Consider the following 12,732-nt stretch of genomic DNA (forward strand, 5'->3'; position numbering starts at 1 on the left):
TATATTTATATTTATACATTAGGTGTAAAGGCACCAGATTCTACAAGTGTTGTAAGAACCCAAAAATACTAGAAGTGTGTGGATAAAGACAAGATATTCCGAACACAGACGATATTTGTTGTCTTACACAAAGATTACACGTTACAGGAAAATGTTCATAAGTACAATTTCTGTAACCTGAATGGTTAGAGAAACTAAAACATTACCAAGGAGAAGTAGGTATGTGATGGTATGAGAATCTGTTGATTAGAAAGAAGGGGTAAAGGGCACATAGAAGTTTACACTGGCAACTCTTTAAAAGATGGAAACTTATTTTGAGGTTTTCAGTCATCTTCACTTACTTTGTTATTCCAGATTTTAGGCCAATTTTTAATTATCCTTAATTCTCATTTTAGAAAAGCCACAACAGACATAGAAATCCGGGTTTGATTTGCTTTTTCTGTTTATTGTCATCTTTCTTCTGTCACCGTTACAAAACATCATTAAGGCACATTTGGAATAGATACAATGTAACGTACACAAGTTATGCATTTTAGAGGATTTTGTTTTTGCCCGTTTAGACTTTTTTTTTTTTTTTAAATCTTTATTTTAGGGTTTTTAATCAGTCAGTAAATGTCCACCATGATCTACCATTGGGATAAAATTTGTACCTTATTCGTCTGAACCGTTTCAGCTTAATCTTTGCAACGACAAAAGAAAAGAAAACGGAAATGTGCATGAAATAAGCACAAATAAAACTCATGATCTGGAATATGATTCTAAACATTGCAGCTACATAGCAGCTAAACTGCTACTATACTTGGGAATCCAGGATGCTGCTGTATTCCTCAGGGCTGCGATCATTTGCAGCAGTCAGCAGTTTTTGTGCTGCAGCATCCCCCCGTGGCTGGACCGAGGCCTTGGCTGCCCGACTGAAGGGCCAGTTCAAAAGGATCCACCGTGTCAGCCTGCATCAATAATGCAACAGCAATAAAGACATCAGGAGAGCAGAATACAAACGCAATAAGCCAGAGCATGGAATATGACACTGACCTTAGGTTTGACGCAACAAGGCTCACAGGAGCCCCCTGGTGGCTGGAAAGTGAAGTCTTCTGCAAACCTGGAATGTTTTAGGATGCAGGCTGCTTCTCCATCCACCTCCACCACTTCACCGGTCTGTTCAACACAGCCTCGTTTAGCATCGTTTACACACAAAAGCTTTAGTTGTCAAGCAGGACACATACAGACCTTAAAGGTGTAGCGACTGTCAAACTGGAAGCGGTCCTCTGCCCCGGTAATGCCTCCGTTATATATGACCTGGCAGGTCTCGGCGTTGCCTTTAGGGACTTTGAACAGACGGTATGTGGCCGAAACAAACTTGAAGTCCCCTGTATTAACACATGTAAGTATCATAAACTAATCAAATAAATGAAATCCACTCGTGTGTGTAGGTCCACTGTGGTGCAATGTTTCTTTTTGGTCAAATCCTGGCACACATGCATTCCAGCTATTTGGGAGGCATGCTAAAAAAAACAAACTATCCTTTCAAATATAAAAGTGTAATCAAAAAGGGGATTGGATATGTCCTCTTCACGGATGCTTTTTTTGTTGGAACGTTTTGTCTCTTCTCAGTCTTGTACCTTTGCGTAGTTGATCAACAAATTTAAGTGTGACAATCAAAGCTGGTTGTTTACGTGCAAAAGAGGACCATCAGGCTACCGAATGGTCGTCTGTGCTCTGATGGTCACTTATTGTTCCCTGGGGGCTGAGAGTCATATTCGTAATACCAGCATTGGAAAGATGCGTGAAGACGTCTCTCAGAGAAGAGGCGAAACACTTCAACAAAGAAGAAGAACCCCCAGTCCTCTTCTCTTTGTACACAAATGACTGCACCTCAGTGGACCTGTCTAATTAAGTTTCTTTTTTTTTTTTGTATTTCTCTACCTGGATTATTGATATAGATCAGGATCCAAATGTAATGTTTGCTCAGTGATATAATCGGGAGTTTATTGGAGCTTTGGTCAAACAGACTGAGGGTCTGCTGTAAGACACAGGATGCACTGCAAAAACGGATCTAAAAATAAGTCAAATGTTCCTAAAATGTGTGTTTCTTTCCTAGATTTGAGCAGGTAAATAATATTATATGCCAATGGAATAAGTATTTTGACCCCTAAGATAAGATAATTAGACACCCTGCACTTGAAATAAGATGATGGAGATGAATTGTTTCCATTTTAAGTGCAAAACTCTTATTCCATTGGCAGATCATCTTATTTACCTGCTTAAATCAAGGACAGATACATTCATTTTAAGACAATTTTACTTACTTTTAGTTCAGTTTTTGCAGTGTGAACATTTGGAAGGGTACCTCATGCCCAGCATGACCTATGGAGGAGGATCTGTGATACTGTGGGCCGCCTCCCCCATTGTCAGGTAAATTAGTGGAAATAACATCCTGTTTTGTTGTCATTACTGTTTCACTTGTCGAGCAGAAATGCAGCCGATTGTCGGTTCATACAACTGATGATGTCACAGCCTTATTAACAGTTCCCAAACTGTGGCATTGCAACTTTTTCTGTTCAGCTTAGTTTTATAACATTGGAACAGTCGACCAAATGCAGCAAAACCCCACACAAACGACCCATAAGTAACAGAAAACCATGTCAAACCCAGTATGTCTCGCAGCTGTTCGTCGTCAACCGTAGGGATGCTGGCCGTCACCAGCCGCGGCTGACTGAAGCCCACCTCCTCAGCCAGCTGCAGCAGATCCTTCCACCACAGGGCTCCGCCCAGACATTCACCTGCAACGAAAACCCAACTTCCATGAAGGTGAGGGTTCCTCACAGACTGCGGCAACAATGGCACAAAGACTTTATGACTTTACACGCAACCATTCTGCAGGAGTGTGGTGAACTGTTGCTGAGCTTAGCTGACAGCATTAGAAAACATGCACGTTCAAACCCCAAAGTATGTTTACTGTGAGGGTCTGAGAAAAAAAAAAAAAAATCATCTTAACTGGTAATAAAACTACCACCCAGAAACTAACCCAGAGAATTATATGTAAACCTTGTTGCTAACAAAAAAAGGTTATTGGTGTTTGTTTCAAGTAAAATGGTTGAGCTCAGAAAATATTTCCAAAAGATAAACAGCATAAAGTCTGCATACTATCAGATAAACTCCAGGTTAAAATGCTCAAGTAAATGTTTGGAGAATTCGCACCAATCATTTATGTGTCAGCGCCGATAGATGACTAATGCTTTTTTTTTTTTCATTGATTCTTTTACTTTATTGAAATTTTTTATTGAAAATCCTGTAAACTTGTTGCTATGATGTTAAAGCAAGAGAAGGTTCAGCACTCTTGAAGGTTGTCAAATATTCTGTACATACAGTTAAGACTAAATCAGTCTTTTAACATTCAGCAGTGGCCCAGCCAGAATCTGATAGAGAACCTATGGAGGTGTTAGCCATGATGTCTGTAGTCAGGTGCGGATCCCCCTGCAGGAATTTGCTTTCTGGGTTGGCACTCACATGTCGATGTGCCCAGGAGGAATCTGGAATCAAACCCACAATCTTCCAATTGCAAGACAACCACCCACTGAGCCACAGTCGCCCCATGATGCAGCCAGCTTGGGGCTACACTTCATGCTGCTCCACATCGACCACCCAGGGTCCTGTTTGTGGACTTCAGCTCCACCTTCAACACCACCAACCCAGATATCCTCCACCAGAGGCTCACCCAGCTCACAGTGCCCGTCTCCACCCGTTTTTGGACCACCAGGTTCCTGAATGACCGGCAGCAGCAGGCGAGGCTGGGGAGCATCTTCTCTCGCTCAAGAACAATCACCCCCACTGCAGTGAGAACCGCCTGGAGCTTAACGCACTCAAGTGGATCTGTTGTCTGCCCTCATTTTCCAATTGACAGAAATCCGTCGCGGCGACGGAGAACTTTAACCCATGCCTTATGCAGTCTGTCCTACGTCTGTGGTGGACAAACACTAATGTGGTTCGCTAAACAAGACAGGTCCGAAATACAAATGCAGGTCTGCAGAGAGGGTCCTCAGGGCTGGCCTTTCCTCCGTCCAGGACTTGCACAGGTTAAGGATCAAGAGGCAGGCGGCTGACATCTCTGCAGACCTCACACATCCTGGATACAAACGGTTTAGATGTTCACCTTCAGGTTGGCACTACTGAGCGCTCTTTGCTAAAACCAGCCTCCGCAGACACAGTTTCCCCCAGGCTGTCTCTCTGATGACCCAAACAGTCAGAGTATCCAGACTGATACCATGCTTATGTGCACCATGTCTTCCTCTTTTCTAAAAACACAGTATATATCTGCATATTTACAACAAAAAAATAAATAAAAATCATTTCCTTTTCTAGATATTTATGCTTAAAATGTCTTCATTTTGAGCCAAGTGGAACTAAAGTCAGATTTCTTGTGTGTGTGCAGAAATGTATCAATTAAAGCTGATTCTGAGCTAAACATTAGGGTGATTGCAAAGAGGCCTTCCAACCTCAACGATTTGGAGCTCATCACCAAACATGAATGTCAAAATATCACTATAAGCAAAAAATAAACTGCTCCAGATCATAACAAGGGTATTATTATTTTCTTACCTGCCATTTAAAATAAAATGTAAAAAAAAAAAAAATCCTCCTACTATATTTTTGCATTTCCTGTCAGATACAAACATTTTTGGTTGTATGAGAATAATTTGGAATCTAAACCTGCCAGGGGTATGAATAATGTTGGCCTTAGCTGTCAAAGTTGAAAATAAATAAATAAAACACGTGAACAAACCTCTCACTAACTACTTATGCAGCTTAATCTTTTAGCCGTCAGAATCGGGACACTGTTCGCACAGAAACTGGGTAATTTAGCCAAACCCAGACGGAAAGATTAGCTTTTAAGATCACAAAAAAGGCTGATTTCTAACAGAATTGTATTTCTAACATATCATCAAACTAATGAAAATGTTTACTTTGGTCGTAAACTGGGGAGATTTTTAACCAATAACCTTTATTAAGACTACATTCTAATTTAGTTCAGGCGGCAGAATAAACGTGACCCACCCCACAGCACTTTGTGGTTTTTAATTTCCTCCGTCAGTCTTCCACTGGAGTAGATGTCACTGAAGTACAGCTCACCCCCATCCTGAGCAGGAAAACAATATTTGTAGAAAATATTACAGCAACCTGCACCCAAAAACTAAATAAATAAAAAGAAATAAATTTGTCCCAAGGATAAAGCTGCGCACCTTGAGTACACTGTGCGCTTCAGCCAGAACCCGCTTCTTGTCTGGGCAGAGGTTCACCACGCAGTTTGAACTATGCAAAAATCAAAATTCAACAGAGTCAAAAACAGCTAGTAGTACGAGGAGGACTGATGAAGTGAGGAAGAGATCTTACATGATGATATCAAAGGAGTTCTTTTGCAGCCCCGCCTCGGTTAAAGCCTCCATGTAGCCCTGGACGAACCTGACGTTTGGCTCCTTGTAGCCGAACTCCTTCATGTGATAATCCGTATATTTTCTGGCCACTTCGAGCTTTAGCAGAAGAACGATATCTGAGTTTTTCAGGATGGAGGCTGCACATCTAACCTGAACATTTGTATTTATGTTCTATTTTTATTTATGCATTCATATTATTAACATTTTCCCATTTAGCCTATTAACAGTTCTTTCTAACGTGTTCACATACTTTAATCGTTTACGCTTCTCACAGTACAATCAGAAACAGAAAGAAAAACAATGTGTCTGTATTTTGACTCTTTTACTGGCAAGCTGGTCTTCCTCTTAATATTTATTTAAAATGTGTATTTTTTGTATTCTTCAAAACTGATTTAGGTTTTAGATTTGCTCACATTCTAACTATTTCATGGCTTCACTCCAGAAAATAAAAGAAATGCAATCCTAGGTCCTAAAAACGTTTTCATTTCAGAATTCTGTATTTTTCCAGATTACATTTTTCTCAATAGTTTTATTGACATTATAAATGTTTGAGTACTTTCTCCTTGTTTTTAATCTATTGTTTTTTTTCTCTTTACAAATCATGAAACAACACACTTTTTATGGCATCTGGATAAACTTCCTCAGTTGAAATCTACAGACACTGTTCAAGGACGTTGAGTCGTGCTTAAAACCCAGAAGTGAAAGGATCCAGGGGCCAAAAGGCACCAATAAAATTTACCTTTTTGAATATTATAATAAGTTTGTATTTATATATTCTGTTGGTAAGTCAAAAACCAAAATGATAATAAAATTGGACAATAACTCAAACCAAAAATCAAGGTTAACATGTGAGTAAAATCAATATAAAAACCATTGATTTTAAATATTTGATTTTAATTTGTTAGATAATGGAATAAGAAATAAATTCTGGGATTGTAATGTTTTTCAGTAACCTTTTTTTTCATTATTCTGTACTTATACTTACTTGGAAAATAACTCAAATTGCATTTCAAACTTATGTATATATTCCAGACTTTTCCAGAGTGTGTAGGCACCCTCATACATTTCAAACTGTCCTGATGAACGACATTTTTAAAGTCAGCTCCCCTCTAGAACGATATCCCCATTTTTAAAACAGTTTATTTTATTAGAAAGTAAATCATTTCTTGCTTTAACACCTTAAAGGAGAAGGGTTTGTCTTTGTTTGGACTGAGATCTGTCATTGTGGCGGTATGTAATGCTGATGCTCGGTACCTGGGCCTCAGTCATGTCAATTCCAGTGACATGACCTTTCTCCCCAACCAGCAAACTCAACATAAAGCAGTCCCTTCCACTTCCGCAGCCCAGGTCCAGTATCCTGCAGCCTTCCAAGCCCTCCGGCACCACCAAACCACAACCATAGTACCTGGGAAATCAGAAACATGTCAATCGGAAAAAGGAAAATGGGAAAAATGGCATCGCCCTTCCTTTATTACCTGGCAGTCACTTCGGGGTGAACTTTCTTCAGGGCTTCACGAACAAAGGCTGGGAGAGGCTGGGCCGGAGCTACACAGGCACCTGTCTTCAGGTCCGAGGTCTTCTGGAGCCTCTTCCCATAATAATCCTGCTTTGACAAAGAAAAGCTCAAAGGCTGCAAATCGTCTCCTTTATCCAACTTATTTCGTGCGGCGCTGCTGCTGCAGCAAAGCAGTTTGCTCTGGTACCACATCATATGTAGTGCGCTTTATTTCTGATGTAACTGGCCAGGTGTCAAGCTTTTTTTGCATGTTATGATAACTGCAGACCTAGCCTTTCGAAGCTCAGTTGCATCTAGACTTGACTACGTGTTGCACCGTTTTGTGCCCTGGACCTTTAACCAGATGAAGCTTCACCTGCGGTCTCAGTTGGAGTGCGTTAAAGACGGATTATTCCTGCCATCAGTGGGTTATGTGTCACTGGTTCCCGACAAAGTAGGACAAATGTGGCTGAAGGATCTAAAATTAAAGCCCTACAGGTGTGCCGTCTTTACTTTTAAAACTAAAGCCCAGGGAAGAGGAAAATCTTTACATCACCGGTGGACCTGGTATGATTTTAGGTTTCAAAAACAGCAAGTAAAGTGGGTTTGTCCTTTTATGATTGTAAATATTCGATCAACTCGTGACTAATTGATAAGTGGCCATTTTCTTAAACACCTGAGTTTTTCTTTTATCAAGAGGGTCTTTCAAAACACTAAGGGCTATTTTTATTATTTTTTTTACAATATGCTGAATTTTAAAAGAGGCCGCTCACTATAATAATTTATTGCGCCACCCGGATTAAATACTGAATGAATAAACAAAATTTTAGTTTTTCCTCACACATTGTTAAACTTAAGACATAAAATATAAATAAACAAATATAAAATAAGTGAAACATCCTCACTATCAACCGTGCTTAGTGCATTTTCTGGTTTTTACGTTATGTTTGCGCTGGAAACTGGCAACCCCTGAAAGGACTAGCAGCTCATGGCAGAACCTTTTACCTCTTTTTTTGTAAACGTAGGACCACTGATCTCTATTTATTCACTGGATTGCGCATTGGTCGTATATAATACACATCGCTGTGAAGCCACCAGCCGCCATATTGGTACTCCCTATTTTCATACAGTAACTAGGGAATACATGCGCTACAGCATCGAACAACGATGATTTTCTCAATGTTCAGGGGGGGAACCAAGACTTTTAAAACGTCAAATGCCATATACTTTAATGTTATGAACTACAACTATCAAGTACTGAGAAAGCCATGTGCTGAAATATTTTGCATGTTATATATATATATATATATATATATATATATATATATATATATATATATATATATATATATATATATATATATATATAAAATTTCCTAGTACTTAATAGTGTTAGTACATCCACTGACTGTAAAACTACCTGTGAAACGTTTTCACAAAGCCAGAAAACTGATTGTTGTTGCAACCAAATCCTATGAGGTTCTGTGAGAGTAGGGAGTAGCAAGATGGCGGCCAGTGACTTCAGTTTTTCGGCTAAATCAGCACTCCAGTCAGTGGCGGCTGGCCAGTAGGGGGCGCTCGGGCGCCGCCCCCTTTAAATCGTTTAGATTAGATAATAAATGATTTCTGAACTGCAAAGTACTTAGAAATGTATTTATTCATACTGTGTGTCCAATAGACATGTTAGAATTTATTAAAATAGTAAATACATAATTCTATTTAATTGCTCACATTGTGCACACTTCCTATGTGCAGGGCGCCGGTCTAATGGGAGTGAATGTAGCCGCGTCAACTTTGGCAAGCACGTGATCTGAGGCTGACTTTTAATTGGTTATCTAGGTTTTTTCACAGGGGCGCACTGCTCTGCGTCCCGGACACACCTATTCTGTTGCGTCATTACTGGTAGAGTGTCAGTACTGGCTAATTTTTTTAAAAACATCGTGTGATTGGACAATCCCCGATTCGACTCAGCTCAGCTGCAGTTCCTTAGGTTGATTCACGGTTATGCTTGCAAAGTTGAGTAGTTTCAAAATGAGAGAAAATTCTGTTTTGTCTTTACAAAAAAATGCTTTTACAAAGCGTTCACTTGAAGAAAAAAAACAGGATAAAGGAGCTTGGACCGGATAAAGGAGCTTGGAATTTACAAATTCAGCAGCAGGCAAGTGATCTCTCCACTCCATGGTTGGATAAAGCAGTGTAGGTAGTAGTCAGCCAGTGAAGAAGCGTCGGACACTCAGTGTAGAAGACCATGAAAGGATTGCTGCAGAGGTGAGTTGTTGTGGAAAATCACTGTTACACTGGTTTATAGTAATGTTATTTAATATATTAGGAAGATGTGCTTTGTAGTTAGAAATACCTTTTAGTTGTGTCTATGCTGTGTAGGTATGTTGATGTAATGTTTGTCAGCAAGATATTTTATTATTTAAGTTGTACTGAAGTTTATGGGTAATAGGGAATAAAACATTTGGTTACTGAATTTTGTATAATCTTGTCCCACAAAAATGCTGTAACACATTTCATAACACAGCCTTAAAAAATGGCAGCAAATGTTATTAAAATCAGGAAAACAATCTAGAAGAAGTCTTTTCAGAAACTGTCACGCTCTTGAAGATCCTCATCACCAGACCCATGACCACAGCTGAAAGCTGAAAGGTGCTTTTCAACTCTGAAAAGAATCAAGACTTTTCTTAGAAACTCAATGACTCAGGACAGGCTGAATGCATTGGCCATGTTGTCAATGGAGAAAAGACTAGTCACAGAGATGACTGACTTTAACAATTAAGAATATAATTGAGAAATTTGCTGGGCAGAAGGAAAGGAGGGCAAAATTCATGTTCAAATAGTGCTATTTTTTAAGATTTGCTTTGTTTGTTTTTCATTTGTTTGTTTGTGTGCGCCCCCCTCAGTTTTTTTAGCACCAGCCGCCACTGACTCCAGTGTATTATATAGCTCAGTGGTTCTGAGTAGGGAGTAGAAAGATGGCGGCCAGTGACTTCAGTTTTTCGGACCAAACAGCAATCCAATGAATAAATAGAGATCAGTGCGTAGGACATGGTAAAAAAAAAAAAAGAAAGAAAAAAGGAAAGGGGGTGACGTCACATTACCTTAACATCCACGTGAACGCTGCTGTCAGAGAAACCACTGCCACTGTCCATTGAAAAAAAAACAGGTTAATAATTAACTTTCATGCCAACGTTGTAGTCCGGACGGTAACTGCAGCTGCATTTGAATGGACTGAACGGACAGCTGTTGTTACGGAAAACCTCCAGAATAATGAACAGTGGACAGAGAGACTAAATAAATGTTATCCTGACGTGATTTCGCGTCCCTGTTTTGGGACACATGGATATTAAAACCTGAACAGACTCTCGCCAGCTTAACTATGAGCTTCAAAACAGAACACAGGAACATTAAGCCTTACCTGCTGTTGTGAGCCATTATTACGAGTGCATACACAGTTTAAAGCCTAACCAGTGAACTTGTGTGTCGTCTGAAAACACAAGCTGGATTCCACTTCCTGCTCTGCTGCGCCCCCTGCTGGACGTTTACCCAAACCACAGTCCGAAAGGTTAACCCAGCTTAACTTTGATGAGGTCGCTTCCTTTGATGCCATAAAGATTTACCATTGATCCAACCCATAGACATTATATACGTAGACGCGTCATTGGGCGGGTTCTGCCTATGGTGCGATGCGTCAGAGCGTCCGCCATGTTAAATGTGGCATATCTGCAGGTACTCAGTCACTTAAACAGTATCAGAGGGACTTTAATCTCTGAATATACTTTGTATTCGTAGTATTTTTAGGTTTTGTAATATAAGTTATATTCGTATCCATTTAGCTTCATTCTCCTGAATTTATTCTCGTAAATAATTAAAATAATTAAAATAATCTAACCTGGCCCTACTACTCCAGGAGTGAAATAATTCTGCAAACTGTGACTATTCTGGAAATGTTCCCTCTTAATTCTCATAATATGACATTTTTCTCATAACATTATCACTTTTGTGTTTTTTTTTTTTTTGTGTGTTTTTTTTACTTTATTGACCTAGGACTTTTTTTCCCTCATATTATTAATTTTACCTCTTTAATGCTCCCCCAAAAAGTTTGTTCCTAAAGGTTCACATGTGACACGGTTTTATGAAATAATGAAGACCACAATGTTTAGATTTAACAAATTGATCCTTATATTCATAACAAACAAAAACACACACACACACACACACACACATATATATATATATATATATATATATATATATATATATATATATATATATGGCCTGTGTTGCCACTCTGCAGCTTTAGTGTGTCCAGTTTTGCAACATGGTGCAGCCTTAGTTTATAGAGGCCAGATACAAGTAGTGAAATCAGCCAGAATACATTTCCATGCAGCACAGGAATGAGGCATCTTCTCTGATTCACGTTCACAATAACAGAACTCAAATTTTTTCTGCCACATACAATATGGCGGTGACGTTGACGTGCGAACCTGCGCCCTATGACGCGTCTACGTATATGATGTCTGTGGATCCACAACCCACCGGGAAAGATCAGATGCTAGTAAAGGAGGGCCTTGGACTCCGAGCAGCAGAGGAGAGCAGCCTGTGTTAGTTAATGTTCTTTTTTCTTGACTACATACGCGACTCTACCTCTCATGTTACCTGCTGCGCTTAGTATTTTAGAACATCATCAAAGTCTGATGCATTCAGTTGTGTTCAGACATTTTTAATTTGGTATTTAATGATTATTATACACAAAGTTCTATCTTTTTAAAGGTTTGTCGATTCCGTTTTAACCACAATTGTTATAACTTTGGGCAATAACTAATGTGCAATAATCTATTTAATACACTGTGCTATAACCTGTGCAACGATCCTGAAAGAGGTAACTTCTGCTGCTATCACCAAGTGAATATATGTCAATAAATATGTATGTGTGTGTATATATATATATATATATATATATATATATATATATATATATATATATATATATATATATATATATATATACACACACACACACATACATACATACATACATACATACATACATACATACATATATATTTAACCGTGAAAGTACACATGACATCATCTGCATTTCTTTTGTATTTTTATTCTTATTTTTTTTCTCATTTTCTTTTTGATCCTGGGAATATAGACTGTATATAACTGATGCACCTTTTCCTACTTTTGGCACCCTCTCCTGACTATTGATTGACTATTGAGCTGATGTGACAAGTGAATCTCTCCCATGTGAGATCAATAAAGACTATCTTATCTTGTTTATATAGACTGCAACAAGGGGACTAAAAGTAAGTTACATTTCTTGTAATTACTTTATTTGTCCTTGATTTGAGCAGGCAAATAAGATTTTCTCCCAATGGAATGAGTATTTTGCCCACTTAAATAAGATAATTAGATATACTGCACCTCCAGCTCTGTCCTGATTTAGAAAAAATTATGTTACTGCTGCAATTGGTGCAAATGATGGTCTGATTTACACGGCTGATAAAATCCAACACCATTTCTTGATTCCTTTGCAGTTTTCAGTTTCTTTGTGTAAAGTTATTCTGCGTTTCTCAAACTAGTTGGGAGATTTTTTTCCCCCCTATTCACACTTAAATATTCGCTGTCTGTAGCCTGCTTGTTCTTTATAGGGTGGTGGGGGGTTTGCTGGTGCCCATCCCAAGGGCAGCCCATGTAGAGATGAACATTTGTTCTTTTCCAATTGTCCTTTAACTTTTCAAAAGGGCTTCTATTTAGTTCAGACTCTCCCATTTGTAACCAAATCACCCATGTATT

At 38.9% G+C, this 12,732-nt stretch overlaps 1 protein-coding gene across 1 annotated transcript; it reads right to left on the minus strand.

Annotated features, from left to right (window-relative positions):
- Positions 1–562: 562 nt before the first annotated feature.
- as3mt (arsenite methyltransferase) lies at positions 563–10,465 on the minus strand. The gene is made up of 11 exons (XM_021310790.2): positions 10,346–10,465; positions 10,029–10,071; positions 6,905–7,032; positions 6,684–6,834; positions 5,389–5,525; positions 5,238–5,307; positions 5,053–5,134; positions 2,649–2,780; positions 1,228–1,367; positions 1,033–1,155; positions 563–947 (listed from the first exon to the last, which is right to left on the minus strand). Exons 1-11 carry the CDS (start codon positions 10,360–10,362, stop codon positions 840–842), a joined length of 1,131 nt encoding a protein of 376 aa, XP_021166465.2. The 5' UTR covers positions 10,363–10,465; the 3' UTR covers positions 563–839.
- Between the last annotated feature and the right edge of the window lie 2,267 nt (positions 10,466–12,732).

This window comes from Fundulus heteroclitus, chromosome 5 (genome assembly GCF_011125445.2).
Source record: "Fundulus heteroclitus isolate FHET01 chromosome 5, MU-UCD_Fhet_4.1, whole genome shotgun sequence".
Lineage (NCBI taxonomy): Eukaryota > Metazoa > Chordata > Actinopteri > Cyprinodontiformes > Fundulidae > Fundulus > Fundulus heteroclitus.

Bases quoted from the DNA above. Each gene is read 5' to 3' on its own strand.
- as3mt (XM_021310790.2), bottom strand. The intron at 7,033-10,028 runs GTAATGTGACGT...TTGTCAAAGCAG, and splicing joins GCGTTCACGTGGATGTTAAG to GATTATTATGGGAAGAGGCT. The intron at 1,156-1,227 runs GTCTGTATGTGT...TGTGTTGAACAG, and splicing joins ACAGTCGCTACACCTTTAAG to ACCGGTGAAGTGGTGGAGGT.